The 21,668-nt window shown below is 35.9% G+C and overlaps 1 protein-coding gene across 1 annotated transcript in view; it reads right to left on the bottom strand.

The window, feature by feature from the left end:
* Nucleotides 1-1,068: 1,068 nt before the first annotated feature.
* Nucleotides 1,069-21,668, bottom strand: part of MRC1 (mannose receptor C-type 1) — a 90,814-nt gene continuing 70,214 nt past the window's right edge. Inside the window, exons 22-30 of the mRNA XM_006192292.3 lie at nt 20,196-20,362; nt 18,100-18,202; nt 13,962-14,194; nt 11,752-11,917; nt 10,751-10,900; nt 4,745-4,858; nt 4,060-4,224; nt 2,923-2,964; nt 1,069-2,017 (exon numbers count right to left, since the gene is read on the bottom strand). Coding sequence (XP_006192354.1) covers nt 1,767-2,017; nt 2,923-2,964; nt 4,060-4,224; nt 4,745-4,858; nt 10,751-10,900; nt 11,752-11,917; nt 13,962-14,194; nt 18,100-18,202; nt 20,196-20,362 — 1,391 coding nt within the window. The 3' untranslated portion in view covers nt 1,069-1,766. The remainder of the gene's footprint in view (nt 2,018-2,922; nt 2,965-4,059; nt 4,225-4,744; nt 4,859-10,750; nt 10,901-11,751; nt 11,918-13,961; nt 14,195-18,099; nt 18,203-20,195; nt 20,363-21,668) is intronic.

The following is a 21,668-nucleotide window of genomic DNA, read 5'->3' on the forward strand; positions in this document are numbered from 1 at the left end:
ATCATCTTTGTTTTTAGAGTTCCGGTTACAGATGCTTCACATTGTTTTGAGTTCAACTGGAAAAAATATACTTAAGTCTCTTCCAGCTATGAATTCTGATGAAAACCTGAAGCAACTGTAAAAGCACTGAGGAGACCCCTTAAACATTTAATCCTTGGATAGAATTTCTGATTAAAAAATGAAAACAAATCGACTTCAACAACCAAAACCAAAAATAAATGCAAAAAGCAAACAAAACAAATATTACTTTTCTCCATCCTATATAATAACTCCCCCACTACCGCAAAAAAATTCTCAATATTTTAGTACTGTTTGGGTACATGGATAAACACAGATGACTTATTTATTTGATTGTATGTTTGGGAGTATAATATGAGGGTGTGACGTATAATACTCAGTACCCTGCCAAATACAGAGGTTTTCCTGAAAAGATAAGGCATTGAAGTCTTATCTCTTCTTCTTAGTTTTCTTTGCATTATGGACTTTCTGGAAAACCTAGCTATTTTCTTCCTAGGAAAAAAAGGCATCAACACAAATGGATATAATATTTTGCATGCAATTTGGAGACCCTCAATGACCCCATTAATGCCACCTAAGGAGTCCTCTTTAGGGACCCGAGGTAAGGAATTTAAGCCCGTGAGCAACATCTTGGGACAGGAAAGGGTGAGCTGGGGGCATGGTAGCTGTGTGAAACATGACACCTCCAACGTATTTCACAATGAACGTAAAGCTTTAACTAAGGCAAAACATTTTAAGCAAAAAAGGAATTGTTAAAGTGAAGAAAAGATATTTAGAGACCTAATTTCCAATAACAATGCCTTTGATAGTTGAGTTGAAGACAAATCAGTGTTACAGGGGGACGACCTAGAGGAACTAAGCAAGTCATTATGGTAAAAACATCGTTTTATGCAGAGTGTTTCCATAACCTATCTTTTCCAAACAGATGAAGAGTTGAAAGAATTCCTCTACTAATAATATCATTTATTTTCAGAGTAAAGTTAAGTAGAAAGTAAATGGATAAATAAATCATGGTTAAAAGAAAATTTACACTTACCAAGATCACCAAAATACAAATCTATTAAAAATAGACCTTGTCTTTGAGTTTTATTTCACATTATCTAAGTACATCCAGTTACGCAAATTTACATTTTTTAATTTCACATCTTTGCATTCCTGATATACATAAAACAGGACAAAGAACACATTTGCAATATTCAGCCTGGACAATCCTGCTTGGGGCAAACAAGATACTCAGCTGCCTTATTTCTGCACATGTACAAATACAATTCTAAGTAGCTGGAGTAAAACTCAAATTTGGTCAAGGAAAGGAAGTAACTAAATATTTGTGTCACCTGAGGTTATCTGTACTTGATTTTTAAAACAGTCTCCTAAGTACTGAATAACTATTCAATGAGTAACATTTCTTTGGGACCTCCTTAAACTTTCTGGAAGCTTAATTGGTTGTTTCTGGGGTTCTTGCACTCTGTTTGCATTTGATACTAGCTTCACACCAATGCTGTGTATTCACCTAAGATATTTTTTAACATAGTAGTCAATATTATTTTCCCTCTTTTGTGAAAATATCTTGCCAGGCTGAAAAATGAGAAACTATTTCTTCAATTAGGCAAAGAAAAAAAAAAAAAAAAAAGGACAGACCAGTGTAATACAGTACTAATTTTAAAGGCAATAATCACATTGAATGAAAGATCTTAACATTTTAGTTATAATCTTGTGAAATTCAAATATATCTAAATCCCATCATGATACTAGACGACCATGCGTTCATTCTGTTCAATGTTACCCACGAGATCTTTGGTATCACTAGTTCCTGGACTTGATCCACTGTTGAAATAGAGAGTGTTTTCAAAAGTGTCCTCTCGAGGTAAGTGCACATGTCTTTTCTTATAAAAGAAATACGCAGCAAGGCCAGCACCTAGTATAATCAGGAGGACCACGATGACCACTACTCCTGCCACGTTGGAAGACGGTTTGGAAGGACTCATCTTCCTTGGGTCGGCTATAAATAAATAAAATGATTAGGAAAAAACTGGAAGGAGGCAGAGAATAGAATGCTATGCAGAACAATACAGCTTTCTTCTTTGAAAAACTAAAATGTGTGAATACTCTTTCAAGTGTCATTTGCCAAATAGAAATGCAGGATATGAAAACAGGAGTCCACGCGGCACAGGGGATTATTTTAAACGTGAAGATGATTATTTCATTTGCAAAGAATATTTCATATATCTATACAGCACTGAGTTAGTCGATGTTTTAAAATATTTATGTTTCAAAATAATTGAAGGCTGCTTACAAATACGTTATATGAAGATAAATGGAATAGTAATAATAATGATAATGACAATGAAAAGCAGAGGAGAAAATGAGGGAAAAAAGAAAATAAGAGTAGTGGACATTTGAATGCAAAAGTATTTGTTAAAAAAAAAGCACCCATGAAGTTAATAAAGGGGGCTGCAGGCAAGCCATAAATCTCAATTTGAAGTTTTTTTTAAGCAGAAGACAAAGTGAATGAAAGAGGATCAGTTCCTTATTCAAGCTGTCCATAAAACTAAAATTTAAAACACTGCTTAAAAGAGAAAAAAAAAATCACAGGGATTCCTAAGAGAAATTTCTTCTCTTAGGAATTACAGGTTATTATAGGGCAACTCTTAACAGAGCCATCGATGTCTTCAATAACATCTATGATGCAAACACCAACCCGACCCCAAGGCCTGCTTTTCTAGAGCATCATTCAAGGGAGGTCAACAACACAATGACAAAGGCTATTGCATAGCTCAAGCCATTCTGCTGAGAGGGCGGCGGTGGGGTGGGGGTGTGTAGGAAGGGATTATCATGGTTTTTAAAACAAACAGAATGTATCGATGCATCACTAATATGGAACTTAAAATTACATAATGGTCTTACCTTTTGTTGTAAGTAATGTATGAGTAGGTTCGGCATTAACAACTGTTTGTAAAATAAGAAAATAATTAAATGCTTGTAAAAATCCATAATAATTGCTTGTAGATAGTGAGCATTATTTGGTTCACAAATATATCCAATCGTCTATATTTTGTATGGTGATATATGATATAGGCAGATCACAAATAGATGATTAATGATAGATCATGATAGATAGATCTATACATCTGTATAGATATGCAGATTCTATCTATCTATCCATCCATCCATCCAACTATTTATCCAACCATCCATCCATCCATCCTATACCAGCATCCTAAAGCTATATGGTGAGTTTGAATACATTGGAAAATCAAAAATATGAACTTCCAAGGTGCATTTGAGCCATTGATACTCAACCTCAAAATCTCCCCAATCTATCCATCAATAATGTATCCTAGGCTAGCTGTTTTGAAATTGGCCCACTTGTAAAATGTTGCAAGGCCTGTGAATGAAAAATAAAAAGATTCCAACATTGTACCAAAAGGTACGGTATCTTGGAATAGAGCTTGAAAACGGTGAAGAACTACATGATTCTAAAATATTCTAAAATAAAATCTAATGGGGATGGAGTGCTAATTTACATAATTCATTTACTTATATCTATTACCTAATTAACAAAACGCTATTAATTCTCCCAATCCCTGTCCTTACATAGTCTGTCACTCAGTCTCAGGAGATGTAACTGGTCTTATATAATTTATTCCTTAATAAATAAATTCTCATTCCTCCCCAGAACACTCGCCTCTTCTAGTCTGGCCAGGGTTAGTGTTTCACCCTTTTTCTCTCATGCCATAAGGCTCTGTAGGCTGTTTCTCCAAACATCTTGCAACTTTGCAAACCCATATGCATGGACATCCCACTATAAATGTTTTGATATACCAAAATCATTACGTCAGCCAAGGAGACAAAGAGTGTTTTGTGCTCACTCCAAGCTGCAAACAGCAATTGCTCACCACAGCAGACTGCACTTCTCACTTACAAAGGGGGAGAGCTTGCAAGAAACCTGCAATCACATGATTATCCCACACCTGATGCCTTAATATTTAAAAGAAACCGTAGCCTGGAAACGGATGCCCTATAAGACAAATTCTTACTTACTTTTTGGTCTTTTACAAATATATCCTTTGTAGGAAGAACAGTGAATATTACTCCAAAACCCAGAAGACGCATACAGAGATACACAATCATTTCTTTCCCCAGAGGGATCGCCTGTGTTCCAGTTGACAAAGGAGACTGGATTGTTGTTTACCCACAGCCACGATCCTGATTATCAGACAAAGCCAATAAAAACAGAAGTTAAAACTAACCCACCTTAAAATAAGTTCAACTTATTCATGCAGAATTTCTAAGCATAGCGTTTTACACCACAATCAAACGTTGCTTACAACCAGACTTTTCATAGGCAGGGTTGTAATAAATAATCATTACAAGGAAGGAGAATATGTTTGTTACATAGTTGAAAATGTATTCCTCATGGGTATAAATATGCAAACATCCTTCCCTAAATTTTTTTTTTCCTGGCAAAAGGTAGAAAACATTTTTTAAACCTTCTTAAACTAACTTACCTACAGTAGATATTCTTTTAATCAGCAACTTTCAAGACAGCATAATATGTGAGTCATTTAAATTTTCAGTCCTTATCTCAAATGAAAATATGAGTTTGAATTTTCAAACTCTTCACAAATTAATCACTATTTAAGGCAAGACTTTCTAGAATGGAAAAGTTGTTGTACCTACAACATTTTGAAATATTCACGATTCAGTAGTCATTCTGCAAAATTACCTTCAACATTTCTGTACAATCCTATCCAAAAATTGGTTTTGCTTTGAAGTGGCTCAACTCGATATGACAGGAAACTCGACTCAGCAGCACTTTCAATGGAAACCAGAGAGGAACCTGCAAAATACAAAAGAATAAATATGATGGAAGTATATTTAAGTAGTTGAAAATATTTTTATAATGATAATATTTTGACTGACTAAGAGCAATATTTTTATTTTTCATCCCAAAAATCTCCACGTAAGGGGTCGAATTTCAAAGAGTGGCCATTTGTCTTCTAAGAATTTTTAGTTTCCATTCTGAAAATATGATTTTTTTCCAGCGCCATTTGTGTACAAGCACTGAACGACTCACTGCAAGATAATCAAAGACAAGTAGGACATCGAATATCTTAAGAAGGTTATGGTTCAGTGGGTAGTAATGGGTTGAGCGTATAAAGGAATGTATTAGAAGGAAAAATAAATACAATATGCTATTGACATGTCAAACAGGGGGAAGATTTGTTTCAGGGAAAGCAAATAAAAGGGAGCATGGAAGAAATAGATTTTAAGATATTAAAGAGCATAGGATTTCAAGTAGAAAGAATAGAAAATAATTCTAGAGAGAAAAGGAATATGAGAAAATATCAAGGGAGAGGGAAGCATAGAGCTTCTTCAGGAAAAGAGATGGCTCACAGATGCATGGAATTCTCCACATTTGGTTTATGGTGACATGTTATGATACAGGTGGATAATAGACAGACACACAGATAGGACAATCTATTGAGGCAAATGAATAGTATTAATAGACAGCTCAGATTGGCTGGACTAATCTGGTCAATGGGTGAAAAAAAGACTTGGGTTAGGCCTCAGTACAGATGGCAGGAGACATATTTAGGGTAATGTGGTGACAAAAAACACTTAGTTTTTTCAGGCAACAGAATGATGCAATGCACTACAGGAGTAATAATCCAGCCGTTATGCATATAGGACTGTGCAGAGAAGAGGGAGGTAATGGAAAGTGTGCTTAGATGACTATAGCATTGACAAGTCAATCAAAGATGGACTCAGGGCCAGAATTATATTTTATAGTAAAATTCTCTAGCTTTTAAATAATAACAAGTTAAAACCTATTTTAAGCAGCTCATGCCATAGACATTTTGCTTTGGGCTTTGCAAGCATAATCTCACTAAAATTGTACAACAACTTCATTTAGTTGGTACTTCTGTTACCCCACTTTACAGATAAGGAATCTAAAGTCCAGAGGGCAAGTAATTTGTGAACATCCTAATGTTCGTTGAGGGCAAAGTCATGGCGTGACCCAGGCATTCTGAATCTTGAGGACCTATATTTAACCAAAAATCTGAACCCCCTGTGACAGGGCCTTGGATTATTCCCTTGATGGCTGTGTTCACTGCACAATTTCATATTCCATTATTAAATACATTTCACAGATGGTAGCCATTTCAATATATTTGTGACACATTTTGATGAATGAGAATCATTCATTTTATTTACAGGAAAATATATAGTGACTCCTACATATAGGGCAACTGAGAAAACATCCACATCTAAATGAGCAGGAAAGGCTGAGACACACTGTCTTCATAAAGCCTACCCCCAGCCCAGTTTCATACAATCAGGAGGGAGCCTCTAATTGCCAGCTTCTCCCTGAAGAGAAAAGGGTTTGGACCACACATCTAACACTCCAAATTTTAAGGTTCCCCCACTGAGGGATAGGCTCCCCAAACACCTAACTCTGGAAGCTAATGGGGTTTGCAGCCATGAGACCTGTAAGACCACAGAAAACAAAGCAGGAGTTCTTAATGGACATGAAGCACTTGCCACAGCTATTCTCCCAGGACTCAGCTAAGAAGGAACAGACAAAAATGTCCATCTCTCAGTCTTTCCCTGGAAGAGGATTGACTGCATGCTTTACAACTTGCTGCAGAGGAGTGGGAGAGAGGGATCCAGCGATTAATTTTCATGCAGCAAGGGACTGGCTGTGACCCTCCTGGGGGAGCTGGTGTGCATGTCTGCCACCTTCTTCCTCTGACTTGCTGCAGTGATAAAATCAGGTCACCAACAGGTCTCTGGAAGGAGCTTGGACACACACCTGGCTTATACACTTTCCCAGATGCTGTGTAGGGGTCCAGCTTCTAATCAACTGCACTCGGGTGGTAACTATCATACTCTCTTTTGGGACAGCGTCAGGTACTGGCACGCCCTCAGCTACAGGGAGCCAGTAAAAACTAAGACAACAGCTTGTATAACTACAAACCTTTGAGAGACAAACAGGAGCTTGGGTTGGGTTGATTGATGAGGTTCATCTCCTATCCAAGACCACTTTCAAGACTGGAAGAGGCATCTGTTTTATATAATGTACAGAAACCAATGCAGAAGTGAAGGAAAATAAAGAAAAAGCAAAATACGTTCCAAACAAAAGAACAAACAAAATACATATCCAAATGGATATTAGTGAAACAGAGATAAGTGATTTAGCCAGTAGAGAACTCAAAATAACAGTTACAGACATGCTTAATGAGGTCAGGAAAGCAGTGCGTGAACAAAGCAAGAATTTCAACAAAGGGAGAGAAATTATTAAAAAGTACCGAAGAGCAATCACAAAGCTGAAGAATACAATAACTGAACTGAAAAGTTCAGTAGAGGTGTTCAACAGCAGACTAGATAAAACAGTAAGCTCAAAGAAAGACAGGCAAATATATCCAAAGAAGCAAAAACAACAACAACAACAACAACAAAAAAACAAGAATGAAAAAGAGTGAAGCTAGCTTAAAGGACTTATGAGACAAGAGTAATATACACATTATAGGGATTCAAGAAGGAGAAGAGAGAGAGATGGGGGCAGAAAGCTTATTCAAAGAAACAAAATTTCCCTAATCTGGAAAAAAGAAACAGACATCCAGATTCAGGAACCAGGAGCACCAAATATAATGACTCTAAAAAGACCAACACTGAGACACATTACAATTAAATCAAACATTAAAGACAGAGAGATTTGTAAAAATAGCAAAAGGAAAGCATCTTGTTACACATAAGGGGACCCCTATAAGACTACAAACAAATTTTTCAGAAGAAACTTTGCAGACCAGAAGGGAGTGAGAAGGTGTATTTAAAGTGCTTAGAGAAAAAATCTTCCAGCAAAGAATACTCTACCTACAAAGGTGACATTCAGAATTAAATGAGAGATAAAGAGTTTTCCAAACAAAAGCTGAGAGAGTTCATCACCAATAGACCGGTCTCATAAGAAATGTTAAAGGGAATTATTCAAGATGAAATGAAAGGACACTAATTAGTAACGTGAAAATGTTCGAAAATATAAAACTCAATGGTAAGGGTAAATACATTTAAAAATCCAGAATATTCTGATATTATAATGGTGGTGGTAAATCACCTATAACTCTAGTATAAGGGTTAAAAGACAAAAGTATTAAAATAAATATAAATATAATAATTTGTTAATGGATATACAATATAAAAAAGATGTAAACTGTGACATCAAAAACATAAAAGGTGGGGAGAATGTAAAAATATAGAGTTTTTTCATATGTTCAAAGTTAAATTGTTTTCAGCTTTAAATACACTCTATAAGATATTTCATATAAGTTTCATGGTAACCACACAACAAAACCTATAGTAGATACAAAAAATAAAAGGAATCTAAGCACACCACTATAGAAACTATCAAATCACAAAGGAAGTGAGCAGAGATGAAGAAAGGAACAAAGGAAGATCAAGATAGAAAACAATTAACAAAATGGCAATATTAAGTCCATACCTACTAAGAACTGCTATAAATGTAAATGGACTAAATTCTCCAATCAAAAAAACAAAGTGGCTTAACAGATAAGAAAAGGAAAAAAATAAAAAATAAAAGCCCCAACTCTATGCTGTCTACAAAAGACTCATTCCAACTTTAGGATACACACAGGCTTAAAGTAAATGGATAAAAAAATTATTCCATGAAAATGGTGTTGAGAAAACTAGGCAGCCATATGCAATTCTATCTATCTAACCACCATCTAACACTATACAGAAAAATCAACTCAAAATGATTAATGAATGTAAGACCTGAAATCATAAAAGTCCTAGAAGAAAATATAGGTACTAAGCTCCTTGACATTAATCTTAGTGATAATTTTTTGTATTTGACACTCACAGCAAAGGCAAAAAAAAAAAAAAAGCAAAAATAAACAACTGGGACTACATCAACCTAAAAAGCTTCTGCATAGAAAAGGAAACCATCAGCAAAATGAAAAGGCAACCGACTGAATGGGAGATAATTTTTGTGAACCATGTCTTCATAGAGGTTTAATATCTAAAATGTACAAGGAACTTACACAACTCATGTCAAAAAACAAATAACCCAATTTTAAAAATGGGCAAAGGACATAAATAGATATCTCTTCCCTAGTAAGACTTATAAATGGCTAAGAAATACATGAAAAGGTCCTCAACATCACGAATCATCATGGAAATGCAAAGCAAAACTGCAGTGATATATCACTTCACATGTGTATAGGCTTACACAAGATAAGATAAATGATGGAGAGGATGAGCAGAAAAGGGAACCCTGTTAGTGTGAATGTAAATAGGTACAGTCACTTTGGAAAACAGTATGGAGGTTCCTCAAGAAACTAAAATTAGAACTACTATATGATCCAGCAGTCCCACTTCTGGGTATATATCCAAAGGAAATAAAATCACTAGCTCAAAAAGATACCTGCACTCCACATTCATTGCGGCATTATTCACAATAGTCAAGACATGAAGACAACGTAAGTGTCCATCAACAGATGAATGAAGAAAGAAAATGCAGTATGTATATACAACGGAACATTATTCAGCCTTAAAACGAGGGAAATTCTGCCATTTGCAACAACATTGATTAACCTGGAGGGCATTATTCTAAGAAAATAAGCCACACAGAAACAGACAAGTACTGCATAATATTACTTATATGTGGAATTAAAAAAAAAGTCAGATTCACAGAAACAGAGAGGAAAATGGTTGACAGGGGCTTGGAGGGTGGGGGAAATAGGGAAATGCTGACAAAAAGTTACAAACTTTCAGTTATACAATAAATAGGGTCTTAGGATCTAATGTATAATATGATGACTACAGTTGATCATACTGTATGGTGTAATTTGCTAAGAGATTAGAACTCAAATGTTCTCAACAAAAAAGAAAAAAGGTAAATATGTGATGTGATGAATATGTGAACCTGATGGTAAGAATACTTGAATGCATATATCAAAACATCATCTTGTACACTTTAAATGTATTATAATGTTATGTCAACTAAACCTCAATAAAGCTGAAAAGAAAAATAAGCATAAAAGTAAAAAGAAGAAATAAAAACTCAAGGCTGCCTTTTGAATGAACCTGAAGGAAATGAGGATGAAACCCTTGCTCGCCACTGTTGGATGAAGAGCCCTGACTTAGGGTATAATCAAAATTTAGTTAAAAAAAAAATCAGTAAGATGTTCAGTGGAATTTAACTACGTAGATTTTTTAAATCACCCTGAAAAGTTAAATTCAACATTTTTATTTCAGGAGGGAAATTGTCCATCTATGCCATGTCAGTTTGGGTTTTGTTTTGTATTTTATTCACAAATAAAATAACCAGATCTAAAGGCTTTTCTGTTAATGGCAAAACAAAATGGTGCCAGGGCACTCATGAAACCTGAGCTTCTCAGTGATCAGAGGTGAACACAACAGAATAACTAAAAATGAGGATCCTAACTATTTAGAATATTAGGGCAGAAAATAAGAAAGATTGATTCAGCAGGTCATTGCTTTCTACCAGAATGCTTTAACCTTTTGAGGCTCCAAGTTTTGAAATTACATTTGGGAGGTATGATGTTGACCTTTCTGTTGCAATATAAATTATTAAGAAAAATAAACCTGTATTTTTACGTTCCTTAGTTTTTTAATATAGAGTTTTACTAGGACTGGTGATCTAGAATAGACGATCATGGAATTTTCTTACAGTACATGTAGCACTTACCCATTCGAAGACATTCCAGAGAAGCTTGGCCCCAGTTCCTTGTATATGAAGACTCAATATAGTAGCAGTGACCGTGGAAAGGAATCCATGCTGTGTGCTCTGACTCAGGGCATCTACCAGGCAGTTGTGGAGGCTCGGTGGCAGGGGTTTCTGTTAATAAAAAGATATTTAAAATAAAGTAAGACATGAAGTTTCCATAGTACATAGAATAATATATTAGTAATTAAGGAAAATGTCATCACTTATCATTATTAAAAAAAAAAAAAGCTCTAATGGTAATCATTTGGATCCACCATTTTTATTAAGTTTTCCTTTTACTTAAAAATTTTCTGACTTAAAATATATCTCAATAGAAGATACTATAGTATAGTAGCAATCAATCACATTCATAATCAAGAATGCAGCTCTGTAGATATCTACAAAGATGTGATTAAGTTCCCCCAAAAGGTCATCCAGAAATAATTTGCAATAATTTGACACTCTTCTCCTTTTCTAGGATCCTAGCCCCTACAGAACCTTCTTAGCTATGACTGACGTCGATGTTATAACTAAATGATGTATGTAGAATTCTAGGACTTTATCACTGTCCAGTTCTATGACAGAATTCTAGGACTGGATAGCCAAAATATCACTGACTCTGATGAATCCACATGCATCCTGATAAAATTATTTTGATATAGATGTGTTGTCAACATCAAAAGCAATCATAATTTCCTGAGGAATCTGATATCATTGATTCAGAGAATAATCTCAATAATAAAAATTCAGAAGTGTGTCCAGAGCAAATAAACTCAAGCAGTGAAGAATAGTTTCTATTTCCATCATTCTGATCCTTGTAGATTTGTTTACAGCCAAGTCAGTCTTCCATCAGGTGAAGGAATATTTTTATCTTATCCTTGAGTTCCCCAAAACATGCTACTGTTTAATAATGTCAACAGTGGTTTGTATTAGCACACTGATAAAATTTCAGATCCCTCGATTGTTTCGGTGAATTCAATTACCATCTGAACTTTTGCAGAGAGAATAAAAACTTTCATTGCAATTTGCTGTCTTCCAGTAGCCATCAAGATCCATATAAACACATGCTGACTTCAGTCTGGGCTCATCAGGAGCCCAATTAGTGTACCTCACTCTCCACTTATCGGTCCAAACGTATTCATTATTGGTCTGTAAGAACAAAAGCACCCATTAGCATAGAGCCTGGCTTCACTTAGAAAATACCCAAAGAACCAAGCGAGGAGTGGAAAGTATATTTAAGACTGTAATGGGACAAAGAATCTTCACCATTTGGGAATAAAAAGCACATTATATGTTATTTCTATCCAACTCAAATTCAGGTAAAATCAGCCTTTCTTAAAAAAAAAAAAAAAAAAAACTACTTCCCAAAGATCCCCATTAATAGAGCATTGGAAGCTATTTTGAAAGACACAAACTTAAAAGCCTACGTCTTATTCTATAAACTCTTTATTTGCAGGCTTCCAGTGCAAAAGAGAAATTTTATGTTCAGAACAAATAAAATGTTATTATACTATCCTTGAAACTATAATAAAAATTAAGTAACTTTCATTGAATTCATGGACCCCTGCGGGAAACATTTATCTCTTCTAATCTTATTGTTCAGCTGTTGAAACAGGGCCAATGACAAAAGCCTTATTCAAGGCCATATGGGTAGGTAGATAAGGGAGGAGCCTAAGCCTCTTGCCTTCCAGTTAGGGGGCCTTTCAACCATAATGAAACATGATGGCTTTTTTTTTAAGCTAATTGTTTTATTCAATTTGCATATTTAATTACTTAATAAACTTAGTTGAGTAAATTTATGGTCACATACAAATTAACCGATAACATCAAAAATACTACTCATCAATAACATCTTTGTAACAGTTTAAAAGAGATTTTAGGGGACTGGTGGTATAGCTTAGTGGTGGAACAAGTGCTTATTAGCATATAAGAGGTCCCGGGTTTAATCAGTACCTCGATTAAAAAAAATTTAATAAATAAATTTAAAAGATTTTATAGGTAAAGCCTCAAAACTGTTGATATAGAATATTAATCAGAGATAACTGAATTTTTTAGCCATTTAAACACTCGTCCTCTTTTTAACTGCATTATTTAATTTACCAAGCCAATTACCAAAGATTTGATGACAAAATAAAAAGCACGTATTATCTCAAGTTAGAATTTGGTAGTATTCCACCATGTTCAATCAAATAATGATCACATAATTATTAACTCCGTAGATGCTAGGAAGATAATAGTATTGTTTTAGTTATAAATGTCAATAGAATGGAAAGGTATTTAATAATTCTAACACTAAATAAAATCCTGTTTTAAACTCATAATACAATTGTGGCCATACCTGTGAAAAGAAAAGGAATGAATTACCAAGAGAATGAATTACTGAAAATAGATTTAACATAGACATAAAAATGTCATGGCTAAGTTTAATCACAGAAATCACTGTGGAACTACTTACTTTTTTTCTTTTTTTTTTTAATTGCAGTATAGTCAGTTTACAATGGTTGTGTTAATTTCTGGTGCACCGCACAGTCACCACCCTACTTAGGAACTACTCACGCATGAAGTTTAAATTTCAATCTCTGCATCATGGTAGAAGCAGTTCTGTAAAATCTGATACCAACCTGCTTCCCAGTTTTATCCCCTTCTATACTTTTCTCTCTTCTTGGTACTCCTTCCTTATGTTCCACCATCCTAGACTACATTTATAAAGTTTGACTCTCTCCAAGAAGCCCTCTGGGTCCTCTCCCTTGGCACAACTGATCCCTCTTCTCTCCTCTCATCGCACTTTGTATACACCTCTCTTTGTCACGTGTATTATCTCCTAGTTACCTATGGCATACTTGTAATTATGACATGAGAAAGAAATAAGTTAATAAATAAAACTGCTTAGGTACAGAATTTAATTTTAATATTCAAAAGCAACATGAGAGTTAATATAAGTTAGGTTAAGTCTTAGATTGATGTCTGATAGGCATCACTAACTTGCTAGATCCTCGAAGGAACTGGGTCCTAGAAAGATCGGGTCTTGTTCATGTTAGTATTGTTCCCAATGCCTGGAAGATTCTTACACATGACACGTATTCAACCAAATGAATGATAATACAAACGTCAAAGAGAGGTATGTACAAAGAAGAGAATCATGTTCAATCATAATATATCAATCATGTCAAGTTACACGCTTCCAGCATCTTACCAAGTTACTGTTCAGGGCGATCCACACTGGTTCTTTAAACGTCTGCATGAGCATCCATGCAAATGCGTTGCTATAGGGATCTAGAAGACTAGCAATGAAGGAAGTGTGAAGCTTGCAGTAATTATCTGCTTCATGCCACTGTAACTTTAATTTCATGAGCGAATAGTTACTTCTGCCATATTTAATAAAGCCATCTGTTGGAATTGTCGTTGGAGAACTAGGCAAGGAAGAGTCTGGAATAGAAAAATTGTTTTTATTAACATTAACAATGAACATCATTTGAGTGCGATTGGTACTTGACTACTATATCTCATACATCATAAAAATAATCTAAATAGCACAAATCCAAACCATCAGGTGTTAAAAACATTTTCATGAGCCATTTTGTACCAGAAAACAAAGTTCTATTTTTAAATTAGGATGCCTGATTGAGTTAAGTAATTTCCAAACTCTATTTAGAATATTAAGGGAAATACATAATCAAGTTTCTAAACTATAAAAACCAAAAGGCTTGTAAATCCAATGAGATCTAATATCTAGATGCAAGAAATGCCACAGTTTAATCCCGTAAATCAAAGCACATCTGTCATCCTGTCATTACCAATCTCTGTTTTTCCATCTTGGTCAAATTTCAAGGTCAAGCACAGTCTTCTCCACCCTCCCCCATCAATCTGTTCCACTCCATCCATGAGTTTGTAGCTATTTATATCTATTTGACTTCACCTGTGAATAATGGACCTTCAAGAGATTGGTTTATGCTCTGGAATGAAGCCACTTAACAGTTCCCAGTTCATTTAACCTTGATCTCAGGATCAAGCTTTATTCCTGTGATGATGGCCTGGTCCTTCCCAGAGATACCCTGTATCTTATCCAAACTGACTCAGGGGCTGGAGCCTTTGCAAGCAAGAGCCACTCCAGCTTTCTGATCCTTCCCTTTCAATCTCTTAGTGTGGGTTTCTAATAACTACTTTGGTCCCACCCAATTCTTTGAGCCACTCACTGTCAAGACCCAGAGAAAGCTCGTTTCTGCATGCCTTAGCTGACGCCTTGGTGCAGAACAGAGGTCAGAACAGAATGACAGCCAGAGGGTGAAATCTGGCCTGCTGTCTGTTTTTGTAGTCCATGAGTTTTTAAATGGTTGGGGGGAAAAAAAATCAAAGAATAATATTTTGTGACATGTCAACATTACATGAAATTCAAATGTGTGTCCATAAATAAAAATTCAGTGGATCACAGCCAGGTTCGTTTGTTTATGTACTGTCTACGATTGTCTGCGATCACAGCAGAATTGAGTCATCGCAACAGAGACCAGTATGGTCTGCAAATCCTGCGACGCTTATAATCTGTCTCTTATAGAAAAGCTTTACCAACCTCTGGTCTAGGTCCTAGATATATCCCTGCCTGTTGATGTTGCCTTGGCCAACTCTCTGATCTGTTCCACTGCATACCAACCCAACCTTCCATCTGCCTTGCTCTTAATATCCCTGGTAACAATTTCTAATTCAGCAAGGATGGCAGCCTCCCCTTCCGCTGTTGCTGCCACCTTGTGTTGGTAAAACAGCATTAAATCCAGGACCCAGGCCAGGATCCTTGCATGTTAACAGCCCTTAGGAAGTGAAAGGTCTTATTTCCCAGCTTGGAGACGGCTGGGTTTGTCTTAGTATCACTGGGAAAGTTTCAGACTGCTGAAAGTGGCAGATGAAGCTTGAGATAAGATTTAAAAGGCTTCATGAAAGGCTACACGTGGCAAGGAAAGTTAGCTCACTCCCCAATTTGCTTGTTTATTAAAACATTCATAGGAAAAAAATTATAATTAAAAAATTATAATTAAAACTAAATTATTGAGAGGTTATCTTCAGGTGGTTAGATAATGAGTAATTTTTTCTCTTTATGCTTTTCTGCATTTTCTAAAATTTCATCAAGGAACATGTGCTATGTATTTTTTAAGTGTTGTTTATTCATATATATTCCTATGTATTCATTCATGTTTTTATTCATATATCTTTATATACTTATATGAATTTATATATATTCCTTCATTTTATTCATATATAGTATATGAATAAAGTCCACACTGTTTTAAAAAATACTGAACACGTGTTCTTTGTTGAAATTTCTTAGGAAATATAGAAAAGCATAAAAATAAGAGAAAATTACTCAGAATCTAACCGCCTAAAAATTACCTCTCAATATTTTAGTGTTTCCTTATAATTTTTGTATGTAGAGAGATATATTCATAGATAGATATAATATATACAATATAAATGTAAATATAGAGAGAGAGTTAGAAAGAAAGTTTTTGAAAAATATTAGAAAATACAATAGCACAATGGAGGAACTAAAGTTCTTAATCCCACTATCCAAAGATAATGTCTATTTCTATTTTGATGCATTTCCATAGCTTTTTTTGTTCTTTTTTTTTAAAGATGTTCAAAAGGTTTTTTTTTTAATGTTTTTTGTATAATCAATAGTCTATAAAATTTTACATCCTGCCTTTTTCACTTCAATACTGTAAACCTTTCCTGAAGCCTAAATCATTAAAAATCTTCAAAATACTTTTTATTGGTGGCAAATATCCTACCACTTATGTTTACAGAAAGAAGGAAAGAAGATTTAAATAAGCTTATGAATCATCGTTAACTAATTCCCCCAAAGAACAGCAGCACAGATGCCATGCTTTGGCATGGCTGGTGGCCTGAGATGCTGGTGCTGCCAGGCACAGCGCAGAGGAGAAAGTGGCAAGGCCTAGGCCTGCTTTGGGATTAATAGAAAGTTAGAATTTCTTCAGTACTTCTCCATCATCTGAAAATACCTTAAGCAATTTTCACTCCTTGTCATGAGCTGACATTAGTTCCCTGATTCCCCAGAAAGTATAAAACACCGTGAGATCTGTGAGAACAAATATCTTCTAATTCAAACTCCTCTGAAGAGCTGTCCTCAGGATGACAGCAACTCAGCCCATCTTTTCAACCCTTATCTCTAATCTTTCTCTTATTTTCTGATCATCTTCTAACAAGGCCAAACATTTTTATTCTAATGTCACTAGAAACTAAAATGATTACAACCATAATCTTGATTCTTGGTAAATATCCACATAACTGAACAGATTTCATTGAACCAAAGTCAGGCTTCCTAAGATGAAAAAAGTAACACAAATAAGTTACCTACATTTTTAAAGACTCAAAATATACAACGAATCACGAGGCAAAGATGATGCTTTGTGGCAACTGTACTCTAATTACACACGTTCAACTGATGTATTCCTACTCTGACTTTTTTTTAAGGGACAGGTAAGCAAACATACCAGGTTTCTAAAAAAATTAGAAAAAGTTTCAACTTCAAGATTAATCTGTACAAACTTCTGGTGATGGATGAGGGGACACACTTATATTCATAAATACAAATTACAGGAAATATCCTTTTTATCGGTCACAGACATATGTGGATTGAAGTAAAAATCAAATAACTTGATGTGCAAGGGAATTTTTTTTAACAAAGCTTTATTTTTTAGAGCAGTTTAAGGTTCACAGCAAAATTGAGAAGAAAGTCCTTTTTTTTTTAAAGAAAACATACGTTCACACAAAGTCCTACACATGAACATATATAGCAGTTTTATTAGTATTTGACAGACACTGGAAACAATCCAAGTATCCAAGGGGTGAATGGATAAATGCATTGTGGGACATCTGTACAATGGAATACTGTTGAGCAATGGGAAGGAACCAGCTCTACACACAACACAGATGACTCCCCAAAGCATTTGCTAAGTGAAAGAAGCCAAACACAAAAGGCTACTTACTGTTTGATTCCATTTATATGACCTTCTGGAAGAAGCAAAATCATGGGGACAAAAATCAAGTATGTAGTTGCCAGGGGCTAAAGGTGGGAGGAGGGAATCGCTATCAAGGGACCCAAAGGAACGGCTTGGGTGATGGTTCTGCATTGTGCCTCTGGTGGTGGTTACATGACTATATAATAAATCTGAACAACTCACGGACCTGTATACCTAAAAAGGATGAACTCTACTGTATGTAACTTAAGTCTCAATAAATCCAACTTAAAGTTTTTTTAAAAAGTCATTTTTTAAAAAAGTATTGAAAAACCACACTTCTTAACGGCAAGGTCTGGCAGAACTTACCAGGAGGGGTCTGGCATATATAGCCTCGCTTGCTGTCACAGGTGTCATCCATCCATTTTCCTGCGTCCCTGGATTTCCCTCCAATAACAACGACGCAGTCAGCCTGTATATTTATGGAGAAGTAAAAAGAAGCCACATGTGGATCGACCATCATTTAAATCAATTCATTAATCAGACAAAAATAAAATCCTTCATCTCTAACCTCCACATTTTAGGATAGTCCTAATTCATTTACAGCATCTTCAATTCATCCTATTTCTACGCAACTGCACCAACTTTCCATGTGGATCCCTCACACCAAACTGTTGCTGTCTTAACTGAACATTAAGTAGAGACAATGGATAAAGTTTGGTGACAGTTCTGAGAAATGTGCTATCAGAAATCTCATGAATTCCCTGATCCACAGCTACCACAGTTTCACAACAGCCAGTGGTCTTCTCAACCTCCCTGCCTCCAGTCTCACTATCTCATGAGTTTCAACTATCAGGAACCCCCAAATCTACATTTCAGAAATTCTCCACTCATTCCCATCTCCCTTCTAAGCTACTCTTATCTTCCATTCTCCTGGCTCAGAGTCTCTGCTCTAAGCCAGGAACCCTGTATAGAATAAGAGTCCTGTCATTATAACAAAACAATATATGTGCTTTGATTCCACTTTTGTGAAATATAAACTTAGAATTTTTACCCATACTAAGGAAAAGTTTATGAATAAAACCAGCAAAAACGTAAGTGTTTTTTTCTGGAAGGTGAGATTACAGATTTTATTTGTTTCCATTGTTTCTCCTTTTCTTTCTGTTCTAAAAACAAAAGAAACTTGTACAATAATGATTTTTCTTTATTTTAAGTAAAACTTGCCACTCATCCATGAAGTCTTTCTAAGCAAACCCATCTCCATTCTACTTTTCAGCCCTCATTTATGTAAGGAGGATTCAAAGAATTTCGCCCTGGAAAGTCACTTACCCATAACTAGAATGTATCTATGCATCTCATAGATACCAAATGAATTATCATCAAGGTGCCATTTTGATCAGGTCATTTTTCTTCTCAAACCATTTTTTTTGCTGCCTATCTGACAAAGTCCAAACTCTTTCATAAGGCATCCAAATTTCCCTAAATTCTGCTTTCCACCTTCTAAAGCTAACTCTTAACTTTTTTTTTGCATGACGCCCCTGCTACATCCAAAGCCCTTTACTCTAGCCCAAACCCACCTTGTACCTTTTTCCTGAAGACTTTATTCACCTTTCGCACTTAACATAAATTTCCCCATCCTCTCATCACGTTCCCCTGATCATTACATTTTAAATATATTGAGGAAAAGACCCATTGCTCATTCTTCCTCATATCCCTTCTTTCCACTAAATGAAGAGCTCCATAGATACGTGTTTGCTGATTAGATCACTCCATCCCACAGAAAGTTTCTTTTCTCCTAACTGTTCTCATGCTTTACAGTTGACCCTCTCATTATGCAATTTCATTTTGTTGCTGTCCAATTTCTTGTATGAGACTTGTGGTCTAGCTTAAGTTCAAGCTTCTTTAAGGTAAGAATAAAATCTCATGTTTCTTCACATATTTCACAGTGTCTAGTAGGGTGTTTAACACTGATTTGTTGACTTCAATGATATAAGATTAAAAGTAGGGAAATAAAGAAGCAGTCATCTGTCTCTCGGTTAGGTTAATAGCAAGCTCTCTGCAGATGGTAAGCTCAATAATGATGATGATGATGATGATTATATCATTAGAAGCTCTAGTAGCTTCCAGAACTATACCCCAAATACTACAACAACTTAAAGAGTTTAGGGGCAGCTGATGCAAAGAATGTTGATAACTCTGGGTTCAAATAGACATAAGCCCACACTGGAGCTGACTTTCCCCGTTCCTCACTACCACCACCACCCGCCCTTCCAAGATGAACAGTTTGTCACTGAATTCGCAGCTTTTCCTTTGAGGCTGGCTCAGCCTGAAACAGTTAAAATCTGCAAGAATGGATTGGATCAAGGAGTACTCTGGTAGATTTTTTAACAGAAGATTAATCACTAATATGATGATTTGAAGCAAAGAGACAGTGCACAGAGAGGTGACCTAAAAGGGATATTTACATCTTCATAAGAAAGACTGCTCCTTCTCCCACCAGGGAAGCCCTTCCCCCAGTTTGTGTAAGAAACTCCTCGTCCATCTGTCCAAAGGAAGGTGTGCTCTGAATTGACATCATTCAGCCCAGTCCAGGCGTTAAAAGTGGAGTCCTTCATATGATATGTAATAAATGCTGAAAGAAAGTTTCACGAGATAATTTTAAACTTTGGGGGGGGGAATACCCAACATATGGAAAATATTCAAAATGCATTAATTTTAAAATCCCAACATGTGATTAATGTCTCTATTATTATTTAAAAGTACTTACCGTGAAAACAAACACATTCTAACCGGAGCATCATGTTATCACCTCAGCTCCGGACTTTGAAAAGTTTCTCACAATAAAAGTCTAGGTTTTATCTGGGTCACCACAGATAACTGTACAGGTTGTATCCTGCCCAAGGGCACTGGGGCACCAGGGCATGGGAGAAGGGGAGGCTAAAGTCCATTCCATGCCCCTCTCTCCATTTTGTATAACCCAGTCTAGGTTGTGGCTGCCTACCATTCTTCAGGAAAAGGTTCATTTTTCTAATTTATGCACAGTTACCCTATGCGTTAGCTGGTGTCCTGATTCTACAAACAAAATAATCTGGTCATAATAACTAGGGGGCAAAGAGGGCTCTGAATCCAGAAAAGCCCTGAAAATGAAAATTACTTGTCAAAACAAGAAGCGTGAAGCTGTCAAATTATCACCACCTTGAATTGCCAAACCAAAAAGCTACCTAACTACATCGTCTCCCTGGGGGGCCAACTCCTAGGGGTCAGCAGCCATCCACTGAGGGTGCTGGGATCCAGGAGGCTCTCATCATTGGAAGAGAAGTTCTAGAGAAACTCAAGTAGGACAAACATGGCCTCCTGCTTCTTTATCAATTCTGTGGCAGAGACAATGGTGGCAAATATCCAGAAGCTGTAAAAGGCTTGAAAGTATACATGCCCCATCCTTTCTGCCTCCCACACAACAGCAGCTGCCTTCTGCAGCCAGCAACCTCTCTTGCCAGGAGCTGTGGACACGTAGGACACAGATGGACACCTAATGGATGAGCACTGGCTCTACAGAACAATTCCCAAACTATGCTTAAACATGACTCCTGAATGCAAATAGGAAACCAAATGACTCAGCACTCGGGGTGACTAATAGAAAATGCAAGACAGAAAGAAGCCTACAGAGATACCATTATCTGTTTATTCATAAACAAACAGTTCCACAGAAGGGCGACTGCTACATACTAACTGTTCAGCAGAGCGTAGATGCCACCAGCCTGCTCAGAGATTTATTTCTCAATTAACTAAAAGTAAGAAAACTAAAACCAAAAAAAACAAAAACAAAAAAAACCCCAACCCCTCCCAAAAAAACTTCTAATATTTTTCAGAAAGAAAAGAGCACGGGTTGATATTTACTTTGTTTTCATTTTTCTTCCCTAAATGAGATCATAACTCTT

Source organism: Camelus ferus, chromosome 35, assembly GCF_009834535.1.
Source record: "Camelus ferus isolate YT-003-E chromosome 35, BCGSAC_Cfer_1.0, whole genome shotgun sequence".
NCBI lineage: Eukaryota > Metazoa > Chordata > Mammalia > Artiodactyla > Camelidae > Camelus > Camelus ferus.